Below are 22,987 nucleotides of genomic sequence, written 5' to 3'. Positions count from 1 at the left end.
TCTTTCTTATTGGCCTCCCTTCCTAGTTTTTCTATCTCTTCCTTTTGCAAGTGCATTTGCTTCTTTATTTCATCAATTTCATTTTTGAAAGCCATTTCTAGTTTGTGTACACGTACAGCCAGTCTATTGTGAGTCTCCACTTCAACCAGTTCTTGGTAGAAATCATCATTTTGCTTTTTACTTTTATCCCTTTTCTTTTCCAAATTTGTTTTACTAAAGTATGTATCCATTTTGCAATACTAAAAGAACAGAGTATGTACACTTTCCCCGTGTTGCTGTAGTCTAAACAAACCCAGCTGACTCAGTGCATTTTTTCCTCATGGTTCTTTTTTCTGTTTGAACAAGTCTTGTTTAAACTTATTATTTTTTTCCTTTTAATAATGAAAAATCATTTAGTCTAACCTAGTACAGAGCTTCACTCATACAAAGATACTAATTTAGGAAATGCCACTGGCCGTATTGGTTCGGTACGGAGCACCGATGTAGGACGTCTGCCTCTGATGACTCCCTCTGTGTGTGTGTAACTCCAATGCAAGATCGTGCAAGCAGAGTGAGAGAAGAGTTCTGGACAAATGAGGAAGTGTGCATGGAAAAGTTTGGAAGGAATGAGAGAGTGTTTTTGATCGGTGATATGAATGGTAAAGTAGGGAATGTGAAGGTGGATGGAATAGTTGGTGAGTGGGGTGTGCCTGCTGAGATAGATGAGAATGGCAGTGCGTTAGTGGACATTTGTGCTGGGAGGAGGTTGGTGATAGCCAATACCCTCTTCAGGCACAAAATGATCCACAGGTATACATGGCGAGTGATGAGAAGGGTGGGTGGTGAACTGAATGAAAGGAAAGCAGTGATTGATTATGTGTGTGTGGACGAAAGGATACGAAAATGTGTAATGGAGGCAAGAGCTTATAGAGGTTGGGGGAGTGGACTTTCTAACCACTACTTGGTGGTGGCCAGAATAAAGATCCAATGAAGATGGAGAAATAGAAGAAGTAAAGGACGGGAAGAAGGAGTATTTGTAAGGAGAGTGGAAAGGTTACAAGAGGATGAGAAAAAGGCAGAGTATAAGACAGAAGTGGAGGAACGATTTTGCAAATATGAACTGGAGCAGACGGGGGACGTGGAAGGTGTGTGCAGGATATTCACAGAACAAATATGTGCAGCATGTGATGTGGTGTGCGGGATGAAGAGAAGACGGAGGGGTGTGCAAGGAACAGCGTGGTGGAATGAAGAGGTGAGACAGGCTGTGGCACAAAAGGAGAAAGCATACAATGAATGGATGAGAAATAGGGGCGTAGAAGAAGTTGAGAGGCAGAAGAGAGAGTTATATGTACAAAGAATGAGAGAGGTGAAAAGATTAGTAAGAGAGAGTAAGAAGAGAGCGGATGAGCAATTTGGAAGGAACTTGAGTGTAAAGTGGAGGGACTGTAAGAAAATCTTCTGTAAAGAGGTGAAAAGAGTAAGACAGGGTGGAAGTGAAGTTAGCAGGGGGGTGAAAAATAAAAATGGTAGATTACTAGTGGAGAAGAGAGAAAAAGTGAGCTTATGGAGAGAACACTTTAAGGAATTGTTGAACATAAAGGATGGAAGTAATGCGAGTATAAGTTGCTGAGGAATGGCTGGGAGAAGGAGGGAGGTGAGAAGACAGGAAGGAATCAGTAGGATAGAAGTTGTGGAAGCAATGAAGAAAATTAATTTGGGGAAAGCCCCAGGAATTGATGGAGTGTGTGGTGAAATGCTGAAGCATGGGGGAGAGATAGTAGTAGAATGGATGTGAAAAATGTGCAGATAGGCCTGGGAGGAAGGTAGAGTTCCGGAGGATTGGAAGTCAGGTATAATTATTCCCTTGTACAAAGGAAAAGGGGAAAAAGAAGTGTGTGGTAATCATAGGGGCATTTGTCTTCTTAGTATAATAGGAAAAGTGTATGGTAGGATACTTATTGACAGAGTTAGAGAAAGAACAGAGGAATTAGTTGGAGAAGAACAGGGAGACTTTAGGAAGGGAAGAGGTTGTGTAGATCAGATATTCATTATTAGATCTTTAGTGGAAAAGTTTCTAGAGAAGGGAAAGAAGTTGTATGCGGCTTTCATGGATTTGCAGAAAGCATATGACAGGGTGGATAGACAAGGATCGTGGAAAGTATTAAGAATATATGGAATAAATGGGAAGTTGTTGAATGCTGTGAAGAGTATGTATGATGGTGCTAAGGCTGTAGTGAGTGTGGATGGTGAACTGAGTGAATTTTTCTCTTTGAAGGTTGTGTTGAAACAAGGATGTGTCATGTCTCCATGGTTGTTCAATCTGTACATGGATGGGGTAATAAAAGAGGTACAAGGTTGGGCAGTGGATGTTGGATTGGCCCTGGTGAGAGAGGGTAATGTTTGGAAACCCCCTGTACTGTTGTTTGCTGATGTTACTGTGTTGTTGAGTGAAGACGAATGAGAGCTGCAAGGGTTGGTGGATGAGTTTGGGAATGTGTTTAAGAAACGGAATCTAAAGGTGAATGTAGGGAAGAGTACAATGATGGTCTTTGAGAGAGGTGAAGTCAGTGAATGTACAGCGAGGTTGGATGGTGAGGAAATGGAAAAAGTGAGTACGTTTAAGTACTCGAGGAGTGTGATGAGTAAGGATGGATGTTTGGAGGGTGAAGTGCTTGAAAGGGTACAACAGGGAAGATAGATTGCTGGTTCCTTGAAAGCAGTGAAAAAAAGCAGGGAAGTGAGGATGGAAGTGAAAAAGTTACTACATGACAGTATTGTGATACCAACTCTAACGTATGGAAGTGAAGCTTGGACGATGCTGGAAGGACACAAGTCAAGAGTGAGAGGAGTGGAAATGAGTTATTTAAGAGGAGCCTGTGGAGTCACATGGAGAGACAGGCTGACAAATGAGGATATAAAGGAGCGTTGTGGTGTTGATGTGGATGTGATAGGAAGCGTTAGGAAGAATACACTGAGGTGGTTTGGCCATGTGGAGAGGATGGAGGGTGAAAAACTGACGAAGAGAGTGTATGTGAGTCAGGTGGAGGGGGAAGAGGGACGGGGAGGCCGAGGATGCGATGGAGGGTATGGGTGGAGAGGTATATGAGAGAGGTGTGTGTGAATTGGGAGCATGTCAGTGAAATGGTGGGGGACAGGGCGACGTGGAGGCGATTTGTTTGTGGCAACCCGGAACGAGATTGAGGCGTCTGGCAAGAGATAGATAGATAGATAGATAAGCTTCATTTATTTACTTCGCGCACGAAGCTGCTCGAAGCTGCAGTTCTCTCCCTGCCACCAGAGAGTTCAGTTCTCTCCTTGCCACCAGATAGTTTGGTTCTCTTCCCGCAACTGGACAGTAAACAGCAATGAACCATCATTCTGCACTTATTACATCAACACTACAGCTAATTACTCAGGATATTTATTTTAGGCCTTCGAATATTTATACTGAGTACTGATCAAACACCATTTCCATACGGTATAAAATGGTGAGTTGGTTATCGCTTTATGTTAGTTAATAATTAAGACCCCCTATAGTAATAATAACTAACAAAAGGGGTGTATTTGGTATACTGTGAACAGGTCGTCAGTTGAACGGTACATGAACTACTACTGATGTTGGTGGTAGTGTTGCTTCTAAATATGGATAATATAACATGAAATCTCTAGCACGAAACAAAGGGTTCAAACTGTGTTGATGTATGCCCTGGCTAATTATCTGACGTAGCTCATGAATTGGAAGTAGGTCAATTGTGATCCTACCATTACCAGCATTTGCAGTTCCTTGCATAAATGCCCTGTAACGAACTCTAGTGTTATCTAGCTGGAGTATAATTGTGTCAATATGTTCCGTGATGATGGAGAAGTATTGGCAAACTGTTATGAACCCTTCCCTGGCATTTATTTTGTCTACACTCTGGTAAGCTGTTATCTGCTTTTTTTTTTTTTTTTTTTTTTTTTCACGATTGTCTTCATTGCTGAATTTTGTCTGGCGACGAATTTGTTTTGATATGATAGTACCTGAGCTATTTTATTAAACTTGTTGTTTATTTCTTGGAGATTTACCTCTGGAGCCAATCCAAAGATGTTCCTAAGAACTGCACCACCCAGGTCAAACAATCCGCGCTTTTGGCGAGTATGTGTGATGTTCGTGTCGGTCAATACCTCCGTTCCATGAGATGGGAGATCTTGGATCATGATGAGCATAGTTGACTTCGCCTGTTCTATCTTCCATTTCGCTAACTTCACTATTTCATCCACTTCCTTTCTGTTATGTGCTTGTGAAACATAGCCTCCAATCATGAAGTCCAGGGTCCTCATGGGTTTGGCGATGTTCACTAGATAAATGGGTAATTCGTATAAATAATCCAAACTGTTTTCAGTACTCAAGACATCTTTTACGATTGACGTCATGGCCGTTGGAGCTATGAGGCATCCTTGCCGTATTATGTGTTGGGGGTCTAAGTGAGCTTATCCTCTTGCTATGTAGAGGAGGATCCATGGTATAAGTCCCTTCATCGTTACCTACCAAAAAAAAAAAAAAAATCTTAATTTTCTAATAGTTATGTTGTGGTTAATGATAGTGATGATGTGCGTTACGGTTGACTAACGGAGAAGAATAACTTGCTTGTTATTTCATTTATAGAAGGAGTTTTAATCGATATTTAAATCATGTAAATGTTGTCCTGTAGATTTTTTTGAACATTTGCACCTATGTTTGTTTGTGTGGAATGCGACCTTAATTTATTTTTGTAATTATTGTTGTTTTCTTGATTGGTTTCATGAGTTATGTTCGGTTGTTCGGTGGTATTCGAGGTCTTATAATTATTGGATAATTCCCTTGAAACTCGTTTTAAATGATCAATATGAACTTGTTTCTCTTCGCCACTTGACAGTGACCTAATTACAACTTTGTTTGCTTTTATGTTAATTACTTCGTATTGGCCCTCAAATTTCGGGGATAATTTATTGTCTTTCGTATGAATGATACCACAGACAATGTCTGCTAAGCTGATAGGCAATTCTTTTTTCTTTTTTATTAAATTCCTCCGTCATTTCTCCCTAGGACACTGATAATCGTTTTTTCACTCTTTTATCTATGTCCTGGAATTCACGTAAACGGAGTTTTGGGTAATCGTCGTAGTTGTATATGAGCAGATTTTCACCTTCTAGAATTTCATATGGTAATTTTATATCTGTCCCTTATATAATTATTCCCTTATACAAAGGAAAAGGGGAAAAAGAAGTGTGTGGTAATCATAGGAGCATTTGTCTTCTTAGTGTAATAGGAAAAGTGTATGGTAGGATACTTATTGACAGAGTTAGGATATTAAGAGAGGAATTAGTTGGAGAAGAACAATGAGGCTTTAGGAAGGGAAGACGTTGTGTAGATCAGATATTCATTCTTAGATCTTTAGTGGAAAAGTTCCTAGAGAAGAGAAAGAAGTCGTATGCTGCCTTTATGGATTTGGAGAATGCATACGAAAGGGTGGATAGACAAGGATTGTGGAAAGTATTAAGAATATATGGAGTAGATGGGAAGTTGTTGAATGCTGTGAATAGTATGTACATGTGGATGGTGACCTGAGTGAATTTTTCTCTTTAGAGGTTGGGCTGAAACATGGATGTGTAATGTCTCCATGGTTGTTCAACCTGTACATGGATGGGGTAATAAAAGAGGTACAAGGTAGGGTAGTGGATGCTGGAGTGGCCCTGGTGAGAGAGGGTAGTGTTTGGAAACTCCCTGTACTGTTGTTTGCAGATGATACTGTGTTGTTAAGTGAAGACGAAAGGGAGCTGCAAGGCTTGGTGGATGAGTTTGGGAGAGTATGTAAGAAACGGAATCTAAAGGTGAATGTAGGGAAGAGTAAAGTTATGGTCCTTGATAGTGGTGAAGTCAATGTACAGTGAGGTTGGATAGTGAGGAAATGGAAAATGTGAGTACGTTTAAGTACTCGGGGAGTGTGATGAGTAAGGATGGAGGTTTGGAGGGTGAAGTGCTTGAAAGGGTACAACCAGGAAGAAAGGTTGCTGGTTCCTTGAAAGCAGTGATAAGAAACGGGGAAGTGTGCATGGAAGTGAAAAGTTACTACATGACAGTATTGTGATACCAACTCTAACGTATGGAATTGAAGCGTGGACGTTGTTGGAAGTATACTAGTCAAGAGTGAGAGCAGTGGAATGAGTTATTTAAGAGAAGCCTGTGGAGTCACATGGAGAGACAGGCTGACAAATGAGGATATAAAGGAGCGTTGTGGTGTGGACGTAGATGTGAGAGGAAGCGTTAGGAGGAATACACTGAGGTGGTTTGGCCATGTGGAGAGGATGGAGGGTGAGAGACTGACGAAGAGAGTGTATGTGAGTGAGGTGGAGGGAGGAGAGGGAGGGGGAGGCCGAGGATGAGATGGAGGGATGGAGTGGAGAGGCATATGAGAGAGGGGGGTGTGAGTTGAGAGCAGGGCAGTGAAATGGCAGGGGACAGGACGACGTGGAGGCGATTTGTTTGTGGCCACCCCGTACGGGATTAGGGAGTCTGGCAATAGTTAGATGGATAGATATATAATGGAATGTGGTGTCCCTCCTACAGACTTTTTTACAGATCCATTAATTGATGCTTCTACTCTGGGAATCCAATCATCCCAGCTTGCATAATTTTCATGGAGAATGTGTCATAGTATATCTAATACTTTTTTTGTTTTGTCTCTCTACTAACCCACTGGATGTTGGGAGATAGGCTAAAACTTTAACCTTTTTGATACTGTATTGTTTACATATTTTTTGTAAGATATCAGGATTAAAATTTACCTTCATTAACGCTTATTAGTACCTTTGGGGTAGTAAAGTGACATATTACATTATCTGTTATTGCCTTTGCTACTGTTTCTGCTGTTTTATCCTTAATTAGGGCTAAGATTACATAACGGGAAAAATGATCTGTTGCTACGAATAGGTATTGGTTATTATTGTATGATAATGGCATCTTGAGTAAATCAACCGCGACAACAGCCCATGGTTGATGTGGTACAGGGTAATTACCTGTAGGTCCAGGTGTGATTGGGTATCCTTTGTGTTTTGCCCATGATTCGCATCTGTCTATACGATTGTTTATATCTTTTCGTAATGATGGCCAGTAATATAACAACTGGGCTTGTTTGAATGTCTTATCCTTTCCAGGATGTCCTGCATGTGGGCTATCGTGTATCGTTCGTAATACTTGTGGTATCATGTCATTAGGTACCACTAATTGTTTATTATTTCTTTGGAGTTTTGGTTGTCCTGGGTTGATTCTGTAAAAGGCATTATTGATTATTGAGAATTTTTCTAGTGGTATATGTACCTTTGGTAATTGTATGTCATCTCCACTTTCTAACTTGTATAACTTTAGACCATGTTGGATCAAGTCTTTGTGCTTTCGCGATTTCATCATGGTTTGGGATGTTTCCTATGAGATATAATGCCGCGACATGAATTGTTTTCGGGTTCCTCGATAATGCATCAGCTACTAGATTCATTTTGCCTTGTATGTAATGAATGTGTACATTGTAGTTTTCGACTATACATTTCCATCTTGCTCTCCTCCCTGGGAGGAGTTTTTCTTTAAACATAGCCACTAGCGGTTTATGGTCGGTGAATAAGTGTATTTCGTAACCATATACCAAATCTCGGAACTTTTATAATGCAAAAATCACTGCAAGTGCCTCTAAGTCTGTAGTGCAATAATTTTTCTCTGCACCTTTTATTTGTCTGCTGGCAAATGCAATTGGTTGATTCCTTCCTCTCTTATCTTCTTGCATCAATACAGCCCCTAATCCCTTAATAGATGCGTTTGTGCAAATTATAAATGGTTTTGTGAAATCCAGATAGGCCACACATGGTGCATTTGTAAGTTTATCTTTTAATTCGTTAAATGCTTGTTTATGTTCTTCCCATTGGAATACAGCATCTTTGTTGTGTTGTTGGAATAGAGGAAAGGCTATTTAAGAGAACTGTTGTATAAATGACCTATAATACCCTGCTAGACCTAAAAATTGTCTAACTTCGTCTATCGTAGTGGATTCTGGGATGACTCTCACTGCCTGTATTTTGTCACTGGACGTGTGCATACCTCCAGCATTTACTTTGTGGCCTAAGAATTTTATTTCCTTAGAGCAAAATTTGCATTTAGAAAGCTTAATTTTTATGCCAGCATCACCAAGCTTTTGTAAGGGTAGGTTAAATTTCTGGAGATGTTCTTTTATATCGTCAGTTGCGACAATTATATCATCAAGATAAACGAATATTCCTTGTCCTAGAAATCCGGACAATATGTAATTCATCAGGCGTTGGAAAGTGCCTGGTGGTGTCTTCAATCCCATTGGCATTCTCCTGTATTGATAATGTCCTGTATTTGTGGAAAAGGCAGTGTATTTACGTGACTCTTGATCTAATAGACTTTGATAATATCCATTTAGCAAATCTGTTGTGGATAATACATTATTTTCTGGTCCAATATTCTGTAGGATGTCACTTAGCAGTGGCATGGGAAACTGGTCTGGGATTGTGTGATTATTTAGTTTACGGTAATCTACTACCGCACGCATTTCTCCATTTCGTTTGGGCACGAAAAATAATGGGGCATTCCACGGGGAGACTGACGGCTCAATAATATCAAGTTTTAACAATTCATCGACATACTGGTTTGCGAGTGTACGTTGAGATTGTGGGACTCTATAGGCAGGTACGAAAATCGGTTGTGTGTCTGGGAGCACGTTAATCTTGTGATTAATTAGGTTAGTACACACTAATTGTTCTCCGGGTAATGCTATGGTGTCCCTATGTTTTTCCAGCCATGTTAACAAATCAGTGTCTTCTTCAAATTCACCTGAGTGAATTAAATTCTCTTTTATGCTTTCTCTATCCGTAGATTTTATCTTACTTATCACTCCAGCTAGAGATGTTTCCATCATGGGGACGGGACATTTTTCAATATTAACTATTCAAGTCCCCCAATTCAACTGTACTTCCCCGTTCATCATTAATTAGGAATATCTGAGTTTGCCCATCGTTATTCATCTGACATAATGCGTTTCTTACTGACAATCCTTTTACTTTACATAATTCTTCCAAGATAAGAACAGTACTATTCTTTAATTTGCCTTTTATGGTTACCCTTATGTAGGAATTAGGAGGAATAACTAAATCATTGGTGAGATGGGCGGGAAAAACTGAGAAGTCGGTACCGTTACCTGGGTTTCTAGTCCTGGAGGCGGGGGGGGTGGGGGGTGGGAGTGGATCTATACACTCATCTGTTTGTGTATGTTTGTTTAAGGTTTTAATATTACCAATTCTTTTTGGTTCTGTTTTACTACTCAGTGAGGACTGTGATGGTATTTCTTGTATGAATTCATTATCAAAGTCTATTCCATTCATTTGTGGAAGTAAAGTTATTTGCTCTGTTCTCATGCATCTTAAGCCTAGCAACATATCAGCTTTTATAGCTGTTTTAAACAATATACAAAAATGCAGAAATTAGTCTTGTAGTCTCTGTGAAACTGATGTTTAACCGTACCATACCTTTTACTTCAATTTGTTTGCCATCTACTTTATATAAGTCTGAATCAGATTCTTCCAAAAAGTTACTTTCTTCTTATTTCTAAAAATTCTATCTATTTCTTCTTGTGTTATTAAGTTCACTGGAGAGCCTGTGTCTAATAATAAGGAAACGTTTTGATCCTCACATACAGCTGGTATCAAGAGACACTCATTTCCCAACATGCCTCCTATGTGAATTTTAGACTTGCTTTTCTTTATGATTGATCGTTTTTTGTTGTGACTTGGCCTTCTCCCGATTTGAAAATGGAAGCTATTTTCTCTACAGTCTTACAAATGCTGGTCCAGTGCCCTTGGGACCGATGATGTCTACAGTGTGGATCATATCCTTGTGTCTTTTGTTCATCTTCTTGCTTTGATAAATCAGTCATTCTTTGTGTGTCCTGGGTTAGCACAGTGATAACATAGAATGGACCTATCTCCCGACTGTTATCTGTAAGATGACTTCCATATTTAGTGGTGTCTGTGGCGTGAGATCTGCTCGGACTGCGCAGAAATTTTATGTGAGTACCTGTGGCCTGGTGTTTGAGAACGCTGCCTCAAAGCATCTGGTTGTTTGTTCTGTCTGTTTTCTGGTCGCGATCTATTTTGTACTCTGTTTTGGGTAGTTGTAGCTGTTTTCACAGCTGATACTGTCTCGGGCACCCTCATTCTACTAGAATATGATTGTGTTTCGGTCACCTCTGCTTAGCTACAATAATTCATCTCTACCTCGTTCATTAAGTCTAGCAAGCACATACCTGGGGTGTACAGGATCATCTTGGCTATTTTGAGTATCCTATCAGGTAATTTACACAAGGCAGCTACATAACCAATGATGTCTACGACAACGTCTGGTGACATCTTTCCATCTTGTGTTATCCAGTTTTAGTTTTCTAACGTAGCTAATAATGTTCTTTTAATGGTAGAGACATCTGCTGTTATTTCACTGAGCACATGATTTGTAGTGTGCTCCCTTACAAGATCCACAATGTTATGTAATTCTGGGATTATGCTCGGCAAAAAGTTCATACCTCTAGCAAATTTCTTTAAGAATTCTGTTTTAAACTCATCATGTCTTAGCCTTAAGAAGCTTGTCTGACCTAAGCAATTCACCTGCCAGGCTGCCGGGCATCTTTCCATATTGCAATTTTTCCTTCTTCATCCGTTATGTGTCTTTTTACGAAGATCTGTTCACACTGATTGATCAATGAAATCACATCAGTGCGATCTTTTTCTGTGCCTGAGAATTCTGGGGCGGTTTTATCGTCATGATAAACGTAAACATAAGGTTGGGATGTTTGATTTGTGGCATTGCCTGCGGTGATCATTTTGGATGGTTTCTTTGGTAGGTTAGCTTGGACTTGTTTATCGTTGTGTAACGGAATAGTGGAACAGATTTTACCTGAGCGATGAACTCTTTTAAGTAAATTATCATAGACAGGCAAGTCAGAAACAAAGTTCTCACTTGCTACATCAAAGGAAGTTTCCCAGGAATCATCATTATCATCTAGAAATGATGTACTTGTATCGTTGTCTTTAGTTTGTGTGGTTGTGTTGTCCTCTTGGTCTCCTGATTGTGTATCTGCAGTGGCCGCTAACTGTGTATCATCTGTTACTAACACCGGCGGAGGCGAAAATACCCTGTTCATATCACTCAGCTAAAATGAACTCATGTTGCTAGGGTATGGTATTATGAAATACGCCTTTTATTTGTCCTGACGGAATAGATGAGTGAATGAGTTGTAATAAATGAAAGATAATAAGTGTATAAATGTATATATAAAAATAAGTAAAGGAGGTGATTGTACCTAATTTAAAGCACTGAGAAGAAATGAGCAAAGTAGAATTACAACCACATGATACAGATGATGTCACTTGGAGAGGCGTGTCTCGGAAGGTAAATGCAGAGCTGATAGAAGATCTCCCTCTCGATAATTCTAGGGCTGTGCTGAAGGACAATATTATTCCGCAAATTCCATGGCTTGGTGATCTCAGTGTTGATTGCAGTGCGAATTAATCTCAGTGATAGAAAACCTCGCCATACAACGTCCAACTCCCACTCAATAGCAGTTGGAAATAAATGAATATGAGTAGGAATGTGTGAATAAGAATGAGTAACGAGCAATGGGTGAGAGGTGCGTGGTGTCAAACACACGATGATTGACTTGGTGTTGGTTCAGCAAACATACATGGTGACGTCGACTTCCCCCACTCTGGTAGCTGTGGTGAGTAAATGAGTAGCGATGAGTAATCTGACTGAGGAAAGGTGAGTTAGATGAGTTGTGAATATGGGCTTGGTATTTGCTTCGTCGTCTTGACCTTCTTGCACTCTTGCGTCAGCGGTGGAGGTTGCGGGGCGGTTGGAGAGAGCAGTGGGGGTCAAGGGATGCTGCTGTGTACTTGTTTTTCATTGCTTGTTTTGTTTTTCTTTCTCGATGTATTCTCGGTCCTTTCTTCTTGTGATTTACTCGTTGCCCCCCCTTGTAGGTGCGTGTAGAAAATTACAGAGATGTCTCGTAGACTTGTTATTTGTAGTTAATCGTAGAGATGTCTCGTAGCTTGTAACTTGTATTTTGTATTTTATAGGAATTCACTGTAGATTTGAAGACGAGGTTCGTACTTCTGCTGCCACCAACTATATACAGTATGTGAATCTTGAGCTTGTAATATGTTAATCTTGAAATTTGGTTCTAGTTATCGTGTAGTCGAAGGTAGGAGAAGTCAAAGATGGATACATGGAGTTGATCCTGATTTATTATCTTCAAGGAAAGTTTAAGTTGTGCAGTGTATGCATTACAAAGGAACGTAATTTACAACCTAAGTCTCACTGGACCCCTCTTCTTATTTCCTCTCTCTACAACCTTTTGATTCTGTGGCTAGCCCCTTTCTGACTCTCTAATCCCTGCATTCTTATCTGGGAGGGTTCGTGTCACGTGTATAACCCGTAGGTAGGGTTTCTAGAAGCCTGCATGTGTCTGTGTGTATGTAGCGCTTCCGGTGCCCTCTGGCATTCCTTACAGAAATGCAGACACATTTCCTTTGGTCATCTCTTGCTGACACATTTCCCATTCCCACTCCTTGGCTGGTGCTCCTATCTACTATCTATCTATCCATCATGCTATGAGTTGTATTATTATAATACGGAGTCTTGATATCATAGGGGTGCAAACTACATGAGGGAGAATGACAGTCGACATCTAATCCAGGTCATAACAGAACTCTGAGGTTGATGCTTCTTCTCGGAAAGAACCTGTGCCAGTTTCGAGGAGAATCTCACAGCCTGTGGACCCAACCCACCTGATGTTGTGAAAACATGGGCAGTGAATCGACCGTGATCCACATGCTGGATCCTTTTTTTTATAGTTTGTCTCCTGTTCATTCCTCTTGTGTGCAGCCTCGAGAGAGAATTCGCAGTGACATGCTGCCAGAGGATCAAATATCCTAAAATCGAAGAAAGCCCTCTGCCCAAGTGTCCAGAAACCTCGAGGACTGACATCCACTCTTGCGTCATTTGATGTGTTTGCTGTTCTGTGTATGAAGTGCTCACCGTCTAGAGGCAGCAGAGCTGGCTCTATGGTGACATCATGGCATTTTTGATGTAGCATTTTTGCAGTGAGGTCGTGTACTTCATCATGATGAATGCATTACTACTAATGCAACTACTACCATTACTGCTACCACCACCTCCAATATTACTACTACTACTGCTACCACCGCCACCAATATTACTGCCACTACTACTACTACTACCACCACCAATATAGCTACTACTACTACTACCATTGCTACCCCCAACAGTGCTACTACTACTACTGTTACTACCACCACCACTTTTACTAAAATTACCTCTCTTACTACTAATAACTACTTCCATTAACCATAATTCTTCTTAGTACTCTACATTTCCTATCTTCACCATTGCTACTATTGCTACCACCACCATTGTTACTATTGCTACTATTACTACCACCACCACTGTTACTATTATTACCTCTATTAGGCTACTACTACTAGCTACTTGCATTAACCATAATTCTTCTTAGTCCTCCAAGTTTCCTGTCTTCAGACCCCTAAATTAAGTGTCACTCTATTCACATAAATTTTTCACTTTAAAAACGCAAGTCACTGAATTAGCGTTAGTGAAGCCTATTTGGCCACGCATATCTGGGTGTAATGAATGTTTTTTCATTTTGTGTTCATCATTCTCTTCAGCATACTTACCCCCTATCCACAGCAGTCGAGACAGGACTGTTTTTCTGCGCCATTACCGACAGTGGTAGTGGAAAGTAGGTGCTCCGGCCAACGTAGAAATCGCACTGACCTGCTAACAAAGAGTTCTGTGAGTATTATGACACTTTATAGAGGGATGCAGAAATAAACACGGGTCCATATTCTCGTCGGTTAAGGAAGCTCCCTAACATCTCCTCCATAGCGATTCATTTTTTAATATGGGTAGTCAAAAGCCTTCGTCAGTGATTTATGAAGAGTATGGTGATGTTATAAGTAATTATATAACACAAACAAGGACAGTAAGGTGTAAAATGCAAAATACTTCGTTAAGGAAAAGGGGTAAAGGAGATTTCTTAACCGACGAGAATACCGGCCTAGGTGTTCCGGGAAAATGTTTTCCCTTCTCTGTCTCTTTTTTGTACTATTTCTAATGCAGGAAAGTCAAGGTTAGGATAGCTTTGTTTCCTGAGTATCAAGCTATGTTAGTTTGTTAGGTAAGTATAGGTGAAGTTTTGCCTGAGAAAAAACAACAAAATGGACGTGTAATCATCCTGGGAAAATCAAACTTAGCACGTAGAGCAAAAATGGTACCTGAAGCGGAAATCAGGGTGCCAGGAGGAAAGGACGTAACTCTGGAGAATTATAAGTGAGGGAATCTTTAATAAAAAAAAATACTTTATGAACATGGGTCCAAATTGAAACCGTAACTGAGCTAGGGTTATTGATGATCTTATGGCAGTTTCTTTATAGAGTTAGCTTTGTAGCTTTTTTTTTTTTTCATAGATTTAGATATTATGGTCATTTATATAATTAGATATGTGATTTTTTATTGATTTAAATCTGAAGTGATTTTTCACATTTATTTTTTTTTTCTCATTCACATACTTAGATTTTAGTTATCATACATTTAAACTGATTTTTTTTTTTTTTCACAGATTTGAGCTTTTTCATATATAATGATTTTTGGATTCTTTCATATATGTAGGGAAGTGATTTTTTTTTTTTTCACATATTCAGATTCTTACGTCCTCGACCCACGCTGCCACAGGCTCCAACAGCAGTAGTTCAGTATGGGAAGTACATTGCCCAGTGAATAATTCTTCATAGGGTGCCCAGTGTATAATTATTCTTCATAGGGTCAGCCTTCCAATGTACACAAGATCAATTCAGGCGTTGTAATAACACATGCTTCTGACTTTCGTTGTCTTTATTTAATTACACTGTCTGCTTCACAAATCCAGAGCTACACTAACTTCACAAGGCCACAAGTAAAACTGACTGAACCTCCTCTATTCTTTCCCACATCCTATTGAGTCTGTGAGGAACCTGGGGTGGTCAGTACCACAAAAGTTGAACAAGGTTTATTTGTTTCATTTCAAAGATCTACCCATAGGCGTTGAGAATCTGCATGATAGCAATCACAGACAGGCAGCTTACACTGGCTGGACAGCTGCAAATTTGTGTTGAAAATCTGTTTTCTGAAGATTCGGAAAATAGGGTTATGTTAGTGGTGTGTGCTCATGTGGGTTTAACTCACTTTTAATGATCATTGTGTTGTTTGTAAATCATGTTTTATTGAGTGGAGTGCTGGTTATAGGAAGACACTATGCAAAATTTTATCAAAATCCACTGAATAATAAATGAACCTGACAGCACCAAAGGTTGGTGGTTTCTTAATGCTTTCTCTTTGTCACAGTCATTCCGTTCACAAAACGTCAAACAGTTTAACATCAAGGAATGCATAATAGATAAAACTATCACGTATCATTAGAATCCAATTGATACTTGTCGTAAAAACGGCGCCAAATTTGACCCCCTACAATATACTGCCATGTTGCACCTGGCATTCTCATAAGCCTTAAATAAATATACTTCCCAGGAATGTGATAAAATTCTACAAAATTTTGTCATACTTTCTCAGCTTACCTGTGCTTACCTCAGCATATGCTAATTTCATTCTTGTCTCATTTCTTTAATTATCTTGTGTTTTATCAGGTGCATGAGTGAACGTTTTTCTGCACCCTGAAGATGGATCACCATACAGAGAAGGTATGCATGATCCATTCTGGCGACGTTGTTCCACACAGTGATCTTATATCATCAAGAGACTATGATTCCTGGAACACTCTTCTTAGAGCTGCCAGAATAAGATAGCACACACCACTGCTAGACATTGCTGCAACCATAGGAGAGGGAGATGTGCCGGAGGTATTTCATCATAGAAAATGTCGCCAGATATTCACTGTGAAGCGTGATTTGGATCAACTTGAAGGCAAAGATAACGGCTCACTTTCACAGGTGAAGCGACGTTCTGCAAGGAAACACGCATCAACCTCAAGAGTTTTAGATAAGACTTGCATATTTCGCCCACCAGAAAAGGCAACACAATACATAAAACGGCCAGAGAGCCTTTGATAAAGTGTTTTGAATTACAAGCAGACTCAAGATACCAAAAGTGACAACAAAGCATAATGACACCAGAATTCTAGCTCTTGCGTCAAGAGAGCTTGTTGAAGCAGAGGCAGAGTATCATAAGTCCTGCTGCAGACTTTATACCAATTTAAACGGCACAGAAGACGGTACTGAAACAGGCACTCTTTATGATCCTGAGAACGCTGATTACAAGTACCAGGAGGCTGAAAAGGATGCCTATGACCACTTGTTGCAGTATATCCGATGTGAACTGTTTAAATCACTCAGAGTTATGAAACTAGCAGAGCATACTAATGTGTTACAGGACCGCATGCCGTTCCTCAGAGTGGAAATACAAGAGTCAACTAAGAAACACTTTCGAAGGAAACTTGAAGCTGATCTTGGAGACGAGCTTCATACTGTATATTGGCCGATGAAAAGGGAAAGCTCTTGGTATTTCCATACAGTTTCACTGCCTATGACCTGGCACGTGAAAATCGGCAGCTGAAGAGCAAGCTGAAAATACTTCAGGAAAACTCTACTAATATTCAGCAGACACTGGAGAGAGCAGCGTTACACCTAAGATCTGTTATAAAAGACCAGGATGAAGATAGACAATGGCCATTTCTACCCTCAGCCCTAACTAGTAGTGTGGAAATGCCAAAAAATGTTTGAAAGTTCTATTTTGCACTGATCAGTGGAGATGTGCCTTCCAAACAATCCTGAAAACTAAGTTCACTGCTAGTAGACTCACTTGCTCAGGATCTTATATATGCAGTGAGTGAGAGATCTCAAGTTCCACCTAAATATGTACTTCTGCCATCTGCTGTAAAGGCTCTGACCGGCAATATTGAGTTTATCCGGATTTTGAACAAGCTTGGTCATGGAGTGTCACATACTACTATAGCAGAAAACTGAACTGCTGTGTGCCTACTAAAGCTCGTTGGTGCTACAGATAACATTATTTTGCGAGAAAATATACAAAGTCATGTCTTTACAACTCTTGCATGAGAAAACATTGATCAACTAGAGGAGACCCTGACAGGAGAGGGAACGTCTCACAGAATTAAAGGCATAATTTTACTGCCACATATATTTGGACCAAAGCCATACAAACCTCCTCTTCTGGCTATTCAGCAAAACAAGAAAAGAAGCCTAACTTTACACGAGGACCTCTTGACTGTCTACATACCAGGGAAGCAAGTCGGTCCTTCTAACCTCAAAAGTGTTGACAGTGGTAGAACTAATGTGACTACTGAGGCACACAAGAAGAATCTTGTATGATGCTTACAAGACAGGTCGAGGGAGACAACCAACAAGTGATGGGATAGACAAGCGTCAATATCGTCATGAGAAGAGACCTGACACTGACAAAAGATGACGTAGGATATCTCCAAACTATAAATGCCCCAGCAACTGATATGGAAACCATACATTAAATATTAAAGCACTCAGTGCAGATCAAGGACACTGTGAACCTTTCCAAAATAGTAGTTGTGATTGTCAGGCAATCTATGCTAAGGCTGTAGAGATTGTGTGGAAACATGCTGAGAGATTCAAGAATGTAACCTTGCAGACAGGAGCATTCCATACTATGTGCAATATACTTTCCATTATTGGAAAATGGTTTGAGGATGGCGGGTTGGAAGACATTATAACAGAAGCTGGTATTGTTGCAGAAGGATCAGTTGCTGGTGTCATGGAAGGCCGCTAGTACATGAGAACAGCGAGATCCCACAAATATATATATGAAACTTTACTCCGCGTTGTCTTCAAAGAGTTAGTCCCATGGATGGAACAAAATCGATCACCACACATTCAAGAAGGATTATAAATTATTTATGACCTTCATGAAAATCTTTGCTCAGAGATGTATGAAGAGACGATGTCAAACGTGGAACTTGATGGTTTGCTTCATTATTTTGCATCATGCATTGATATTCTTCAACATGACAATGGTACTTGTCAGAATTCTGGATGAGCTATATTTACATTACCACTGTATTGCTTGGTCTGCTACGGGCTACAAGGGAGGTAATCAGGGAGCTCCATATAGTATGTATCCATTCATTTATTCCATGGTGCTATGCATATGGCAAAGTCAACTATGCACGCTATCTCAGTGTGTATTTTGCTGAAAAAACTAACTTGTCTGACACAAATCCAGATCTCTATGACAGTTTCAAAGAAGGCTGGTTTGCTGTTCAGACAAGAGACTCCAGTATATTTGGTCGCATCCCTGTTGACCAGGGAACAGAAGAAACAGTCAACAAAGACACCAAAACTGCAGTTGGAACTTGTTGCTTTAGTCTGAATACTGGTGCTTCACATGATACTGTCTAACTTTAGAGTACAGAAATACTTACGCCAGGATACTGCGTGAGATAGTTCCGCTTAAGGAAACAGACATGCACCATGCATATCTGCACAAGCCACGAATGCTGAAAGACGAAACTGCTGTTTGTTCAGTGATTAGTGTCGTAGGTGACTTGGTGAAACCTTTCAAAGAATCAAGCGAGCTTGTCAACATTGTAAGTGCCACTGTAGCTCCAGATGATGTTGTAGCCCATCTAAAAGAAGCACATAATCGTGGTGAAAATGCTTACGTGAACTTCAAAGTGAAGAGACTGGAGACCAGTGCCCGTATTAATAAAAACTCCTATAAGTAAAAAGTTCCTCTCAAAGTGAAATTTGGCTCCTAACTTCTAGAAGTACTCCTAAAAGTTACTTTCAACTCCTAAATTTACTCGTAAAATCGCTAAAAAGTAAAAGTCCTCCACAAGGACTTTTAAGGAGTTAGTAGGGCTTTTAGTGACAGTAAACACAGTAGCTGCGTCCCTCAAACACCAAAAGACAAGACAACATAGACCATGGCTGACTGACACCACCCACCACGCAGAAATTTTCGAGTTCGGAAGGATGCATTCATGTTATATGATGATCAAGAACTTGTAAGAAGGTACCGTTTCGATCGTGAGGGCATTCTGTTTATTACTGATTTAGTAAGAGATGTACTGGAAAGGCCCACACATCGAAACCATCCTCTCACACCCGAGATCAAAGTGTTGATACTATTAAGGTACCTTGCAACTGGAAAAATGCAGCAGTGTAACTGTGATGACTTTGAACCATCGCAGCCATCTGTGAGCAATGTGATAACGGAAACACGCTATGCTCTACCTGCTCCACACATTGTTAAGAGGTTTGTGAAGTTCCCCCGTACACTCCCTGAACTACAAAGACCTGAAAGAAAATTCAGGCGAATTGCTGGCTTTCCTAGGGTAGCTGGTGTGATTGATGGGACTCGCATACAAATTGTGGCACCAAACCAGTATGAAGTGTATGTGAATAGGAAAAATTACCACAGCATGAACATTTAGTTGGTGTTTGATAGTGAATATAAAATACTGGATGTGGTTGCAAGGTGGCCTGGATCAATACATGATCCCCGAATTTGGCAAGAAAGTGGATGAGAGGAAGCAGCATTCAGGCATTTGCAATCTCAGCCCATGCATGCTTTTTCATGTCCGAGGTGTTCCTCGGGCCGAATTTCCCCTTTATAATTCTTTTTCTTTCTCCAATGCCTTCTGCCAGCACGAGACACTCTTCCTCCGTCCAGTTTCTCTTTCTCCGGAATTTATCTGCAGCCGTGGTATGTTGAAACTGTGCCATTGTTGACGGTCACTTTACCACGTGTACACACAATGCCCCGATGGTAGCAGGCACGATCAGCTGACCACACGATGTGTTTACATTTTATCCATTTTATCGACATTTGTAAAGAATCATACTATATGATCAATTAGATGTTGTTTCTATATATAAAATCTAGTTTTTCATTTTTAAACTACTTATTGATACTCTAAGGCTTTCTAGTGGTAATTTAATAAATATATTAAACAGAGATTCTTTGTGTTAGTAACACTTCATGGTAGGAGCGAAATTACTACTACGAGTCCTCCTAGGAGGAACTTTTAGAAGCAACTCTCATCTACAACCACTTTTAGTAGTAATTTTAGGAGTACTCCTAGAAGTTTTTATTAATACTGGCCCAGTTCTCCACTGATCAAATTCCATGATCTTCCCAGAATGAAGTTTAATAATTTCAGTGAAACCTGTAAAACCAAGAGAGTGAAAACCAATGGCAGACATGTCATTCTGAGAGCAACCACTTGGCTCTTTGGCAATATGCTTATGATGGCACAGATACAGGAACTTCACATGAATGGGGTTTTAAAATTTGTGCTAGGTCCCTTGCTATGGTCCCTTACTACAACTGATAGTCTGCCGATGAAAACGGCGAAGTCTGTACTTTCCAAGGAGTTACAAAAAAAGGTATCTGCGGAAGAAGTGTTTCCTCCATCATCTGCTTGCATACTGTTGTTCACAAGATAAAAGGAGAGACGAAAATCTTTGGAGACATTGCATCTTTGGTTTTGTCAAAGGCCCTTCATGAAGCATCCAAAAGTGACAGATTAGATATTGTCTTTGTTTATAATGAAAACTCTACTAAAAATGCTGAGAGACAGTTATGGCAAACAGCTTGTGGTACAGTGGAGAAAATTTCTTACCTTCACAAGCAACAACACTTCTCTCATTCAGTTCATTGCCCCTGAATGGAAGCAGGAGAGACATGCCAACAAACTAAATGGCAAAACTTTACTATTCACATGCAATGATACCTGTCATCGGAGAAGTGCCCAAAGTTGTGACACTGTGGCAGAGCTAAAGACAACCCAAGAAGAGGCTGACACACATATCCTTTTACACTCAGCTCATGCATAGACCTGTGGTTTCAAGATAATTATCATTGTTTCAAATAATACAGCTGTTTTCCTTTTAATGCTAGCCTTCGATAAAGACATTCCTCCCTCACTTTATTGGAAAAGTGGACCCCAGGCTAGAGTGAAATATACAGAGGTACAAAAAATCTTTAGGTTTCTAGGTGAATCTGTTTGCGAGGCAATTATTGGAATGCACACTTTTACCGGATGTGACTGAGTCAGCACATTTGCTGGAGGTGAGAAGCTGAGCGCCTTTAAAATGTTGAAAGATGACATTCAGCTACAGAAAATATTCTGTGATCTTGGGAAAGAATGGACTGTATCCCAATCTCTTAGAGACAGGATAGAATCATTCACCTATAGGCTATATCAAAAATTGCTAGGGAAAAAGTTAATGAACTGCACTATGGGCTGTTTGTATCCAAAAAAGGACATAATGAGCAACACTGTCTACCATCTTGCAGTAATGCTTTGCAAAAATACATCTTGTGCAGATTTTCAGATAGCTGTTTAGAGATGTCTGAAATAATACCCACAAGTACCAACACCCAGTGCATATGGATGGGAGGTGAAAATCATCGGAGGACAAGAAAAACTCACAGTCATTGTCTTGCACAGCACCCAAATGTAGCTGTGCTGTCAATGGGTTGAAGAGTTCGGAATTTTGCAGACTAACATATGAGAATCAGCCATCTGATGAAGGTGCCGACAGAAAAGATGAATGTGATAATGCTTATGATGATGATGATGATTATGAAGATGAGGATGACTAGAAAAAACTGTTGATCATCAACATTCTCCAGACATTAGGCTTTCCAACAATGAGTGTATTCCCAAAATCCAATATTTGTAACAGGATTTATGTCTTCATTTTCAACAGATTATGTTTGTATCATAAATAAAATAACAACTGTATATTTTGTCTTTTATTCTATCACAAATGTATCAGTTCATCAGACTGTGGAAAATTTACAGATTTATTTGACGTAATTCTGTGCATTAGGGGCATCTCCTTTAATGGGCTTTGTAGAAGGCAAGCTACTGATTCCAAACTGTTATCATGCAAAAATGTGGTCATCAGATATCTATCTTTCTTAATATGCATATTAGAATTGGCCACCTTGAATGGTACCAATCGGCCTAAGTTGGGGTACATGGTTCACGAACTGTTAATAACCTCCCTCACTACTCGATTGTTCTAGTTGCTCCTAGCGACAACAGTTCGAAATCTGAGACATCCAAAATTAAATTACATAAATTAACAACCATCGAGATACATTATAGAGAGAAAAAAAAAAGATTAACGGATTACATTACAACATACCTCCGCTCACAATAGTAGGCTACTCGGCAACTTGAAATGTGCGAACCATAGGGAATTTTCCAGTATCTCCTGGCTAGCACCCCTGCTTCTTAACATTACCCCTACCCAAGTCCTTTTGTCATCCCGACGAAAGTACACAAAGTTTCCAGACATAATCTGAAATCCAAACTAAACAGTTAATCATACACAAAATATCCTTCAACTTACCAGGTTTTCTTCTATGACATTACTGACGACATCTCTGCTCCTCAGCACAGTCCACTCTTCCAGGAATGACTTGGTCGTCTTCCTGATTCACTTCTTCTCTTGGGAAACTGTCACCATCCTCTTCTGCTTCAGCCTTTTGGTCCTCCTCAACATCATCTGTTGTTCGTGTGCACAGTTCCTTCAAGACGTCCTAGCCGTACTGTCCTGGCCCAAGATTCTGCCACAGACGATTCACGTGTACTACCTTAGGCCGAGACTTCTTGTCTCCCTGAATCTGGTACGTTACAGATGAGAGGCAGTATATCACAGTGTAGGGCCCATCCCGTGGGCTCTGCAGAATCGGTGTCTGTCCCTTCTTCCAAAGAGGATTGTATAGCCAAACTTTGCCACCTTCCTTGAAGCTCACTTCACTTTCTCACTTTCTCTGGCATCATACTTTTGCTTCATCACTTTGCTTGAAAACTTCAGAGCTCCTCGAACT

The 22,987-nt window shown here is 40.1% G+C and overlaps 1 protein-coding gene across 1 annotated transcript in view; it reads right to left on the bottom strand.

Moving 5' to 3' along the window:
• Positions 1–13,766: 13,766 nt before the first annotated feature.
• LOC145398705 (putative glutamate receptor) overlaps positions 13,767–22,987 on the bottom strand; it is an 88,541-nt gene continuing 79,320 nt past the window's right edge. The window contains exon 8 of the mRNA XM_080271507.1: positions 13,767–13,870. Coding sequence (XP_080127633.1) covers positions 13,767–13,870 — 104 coding nt within the window. The remainder of the gene's footprint in view (positions 13,871–22,987) is intronic.

Source organism: Coenobita brevimanus, chromosome 46 (genome assembly GCF_032717465.1).
Source record: "Coenobita brevimanus isolate Jiangsu-jjx chromosome 46, ASM3271746v2, whole genome shotgun sequence".
Classification (NCBI taxonomy): Eukaryota; Metazoa; Arthropoda; class Malacostraca; order Decapoda; family Coenobitidae; genus Coenobita; species Coenobita brevimanus.
Note: the sequence above shows the minus strand (reverse complement) of the source record. Positions and strands in the feature narration are given on the sequence as shown.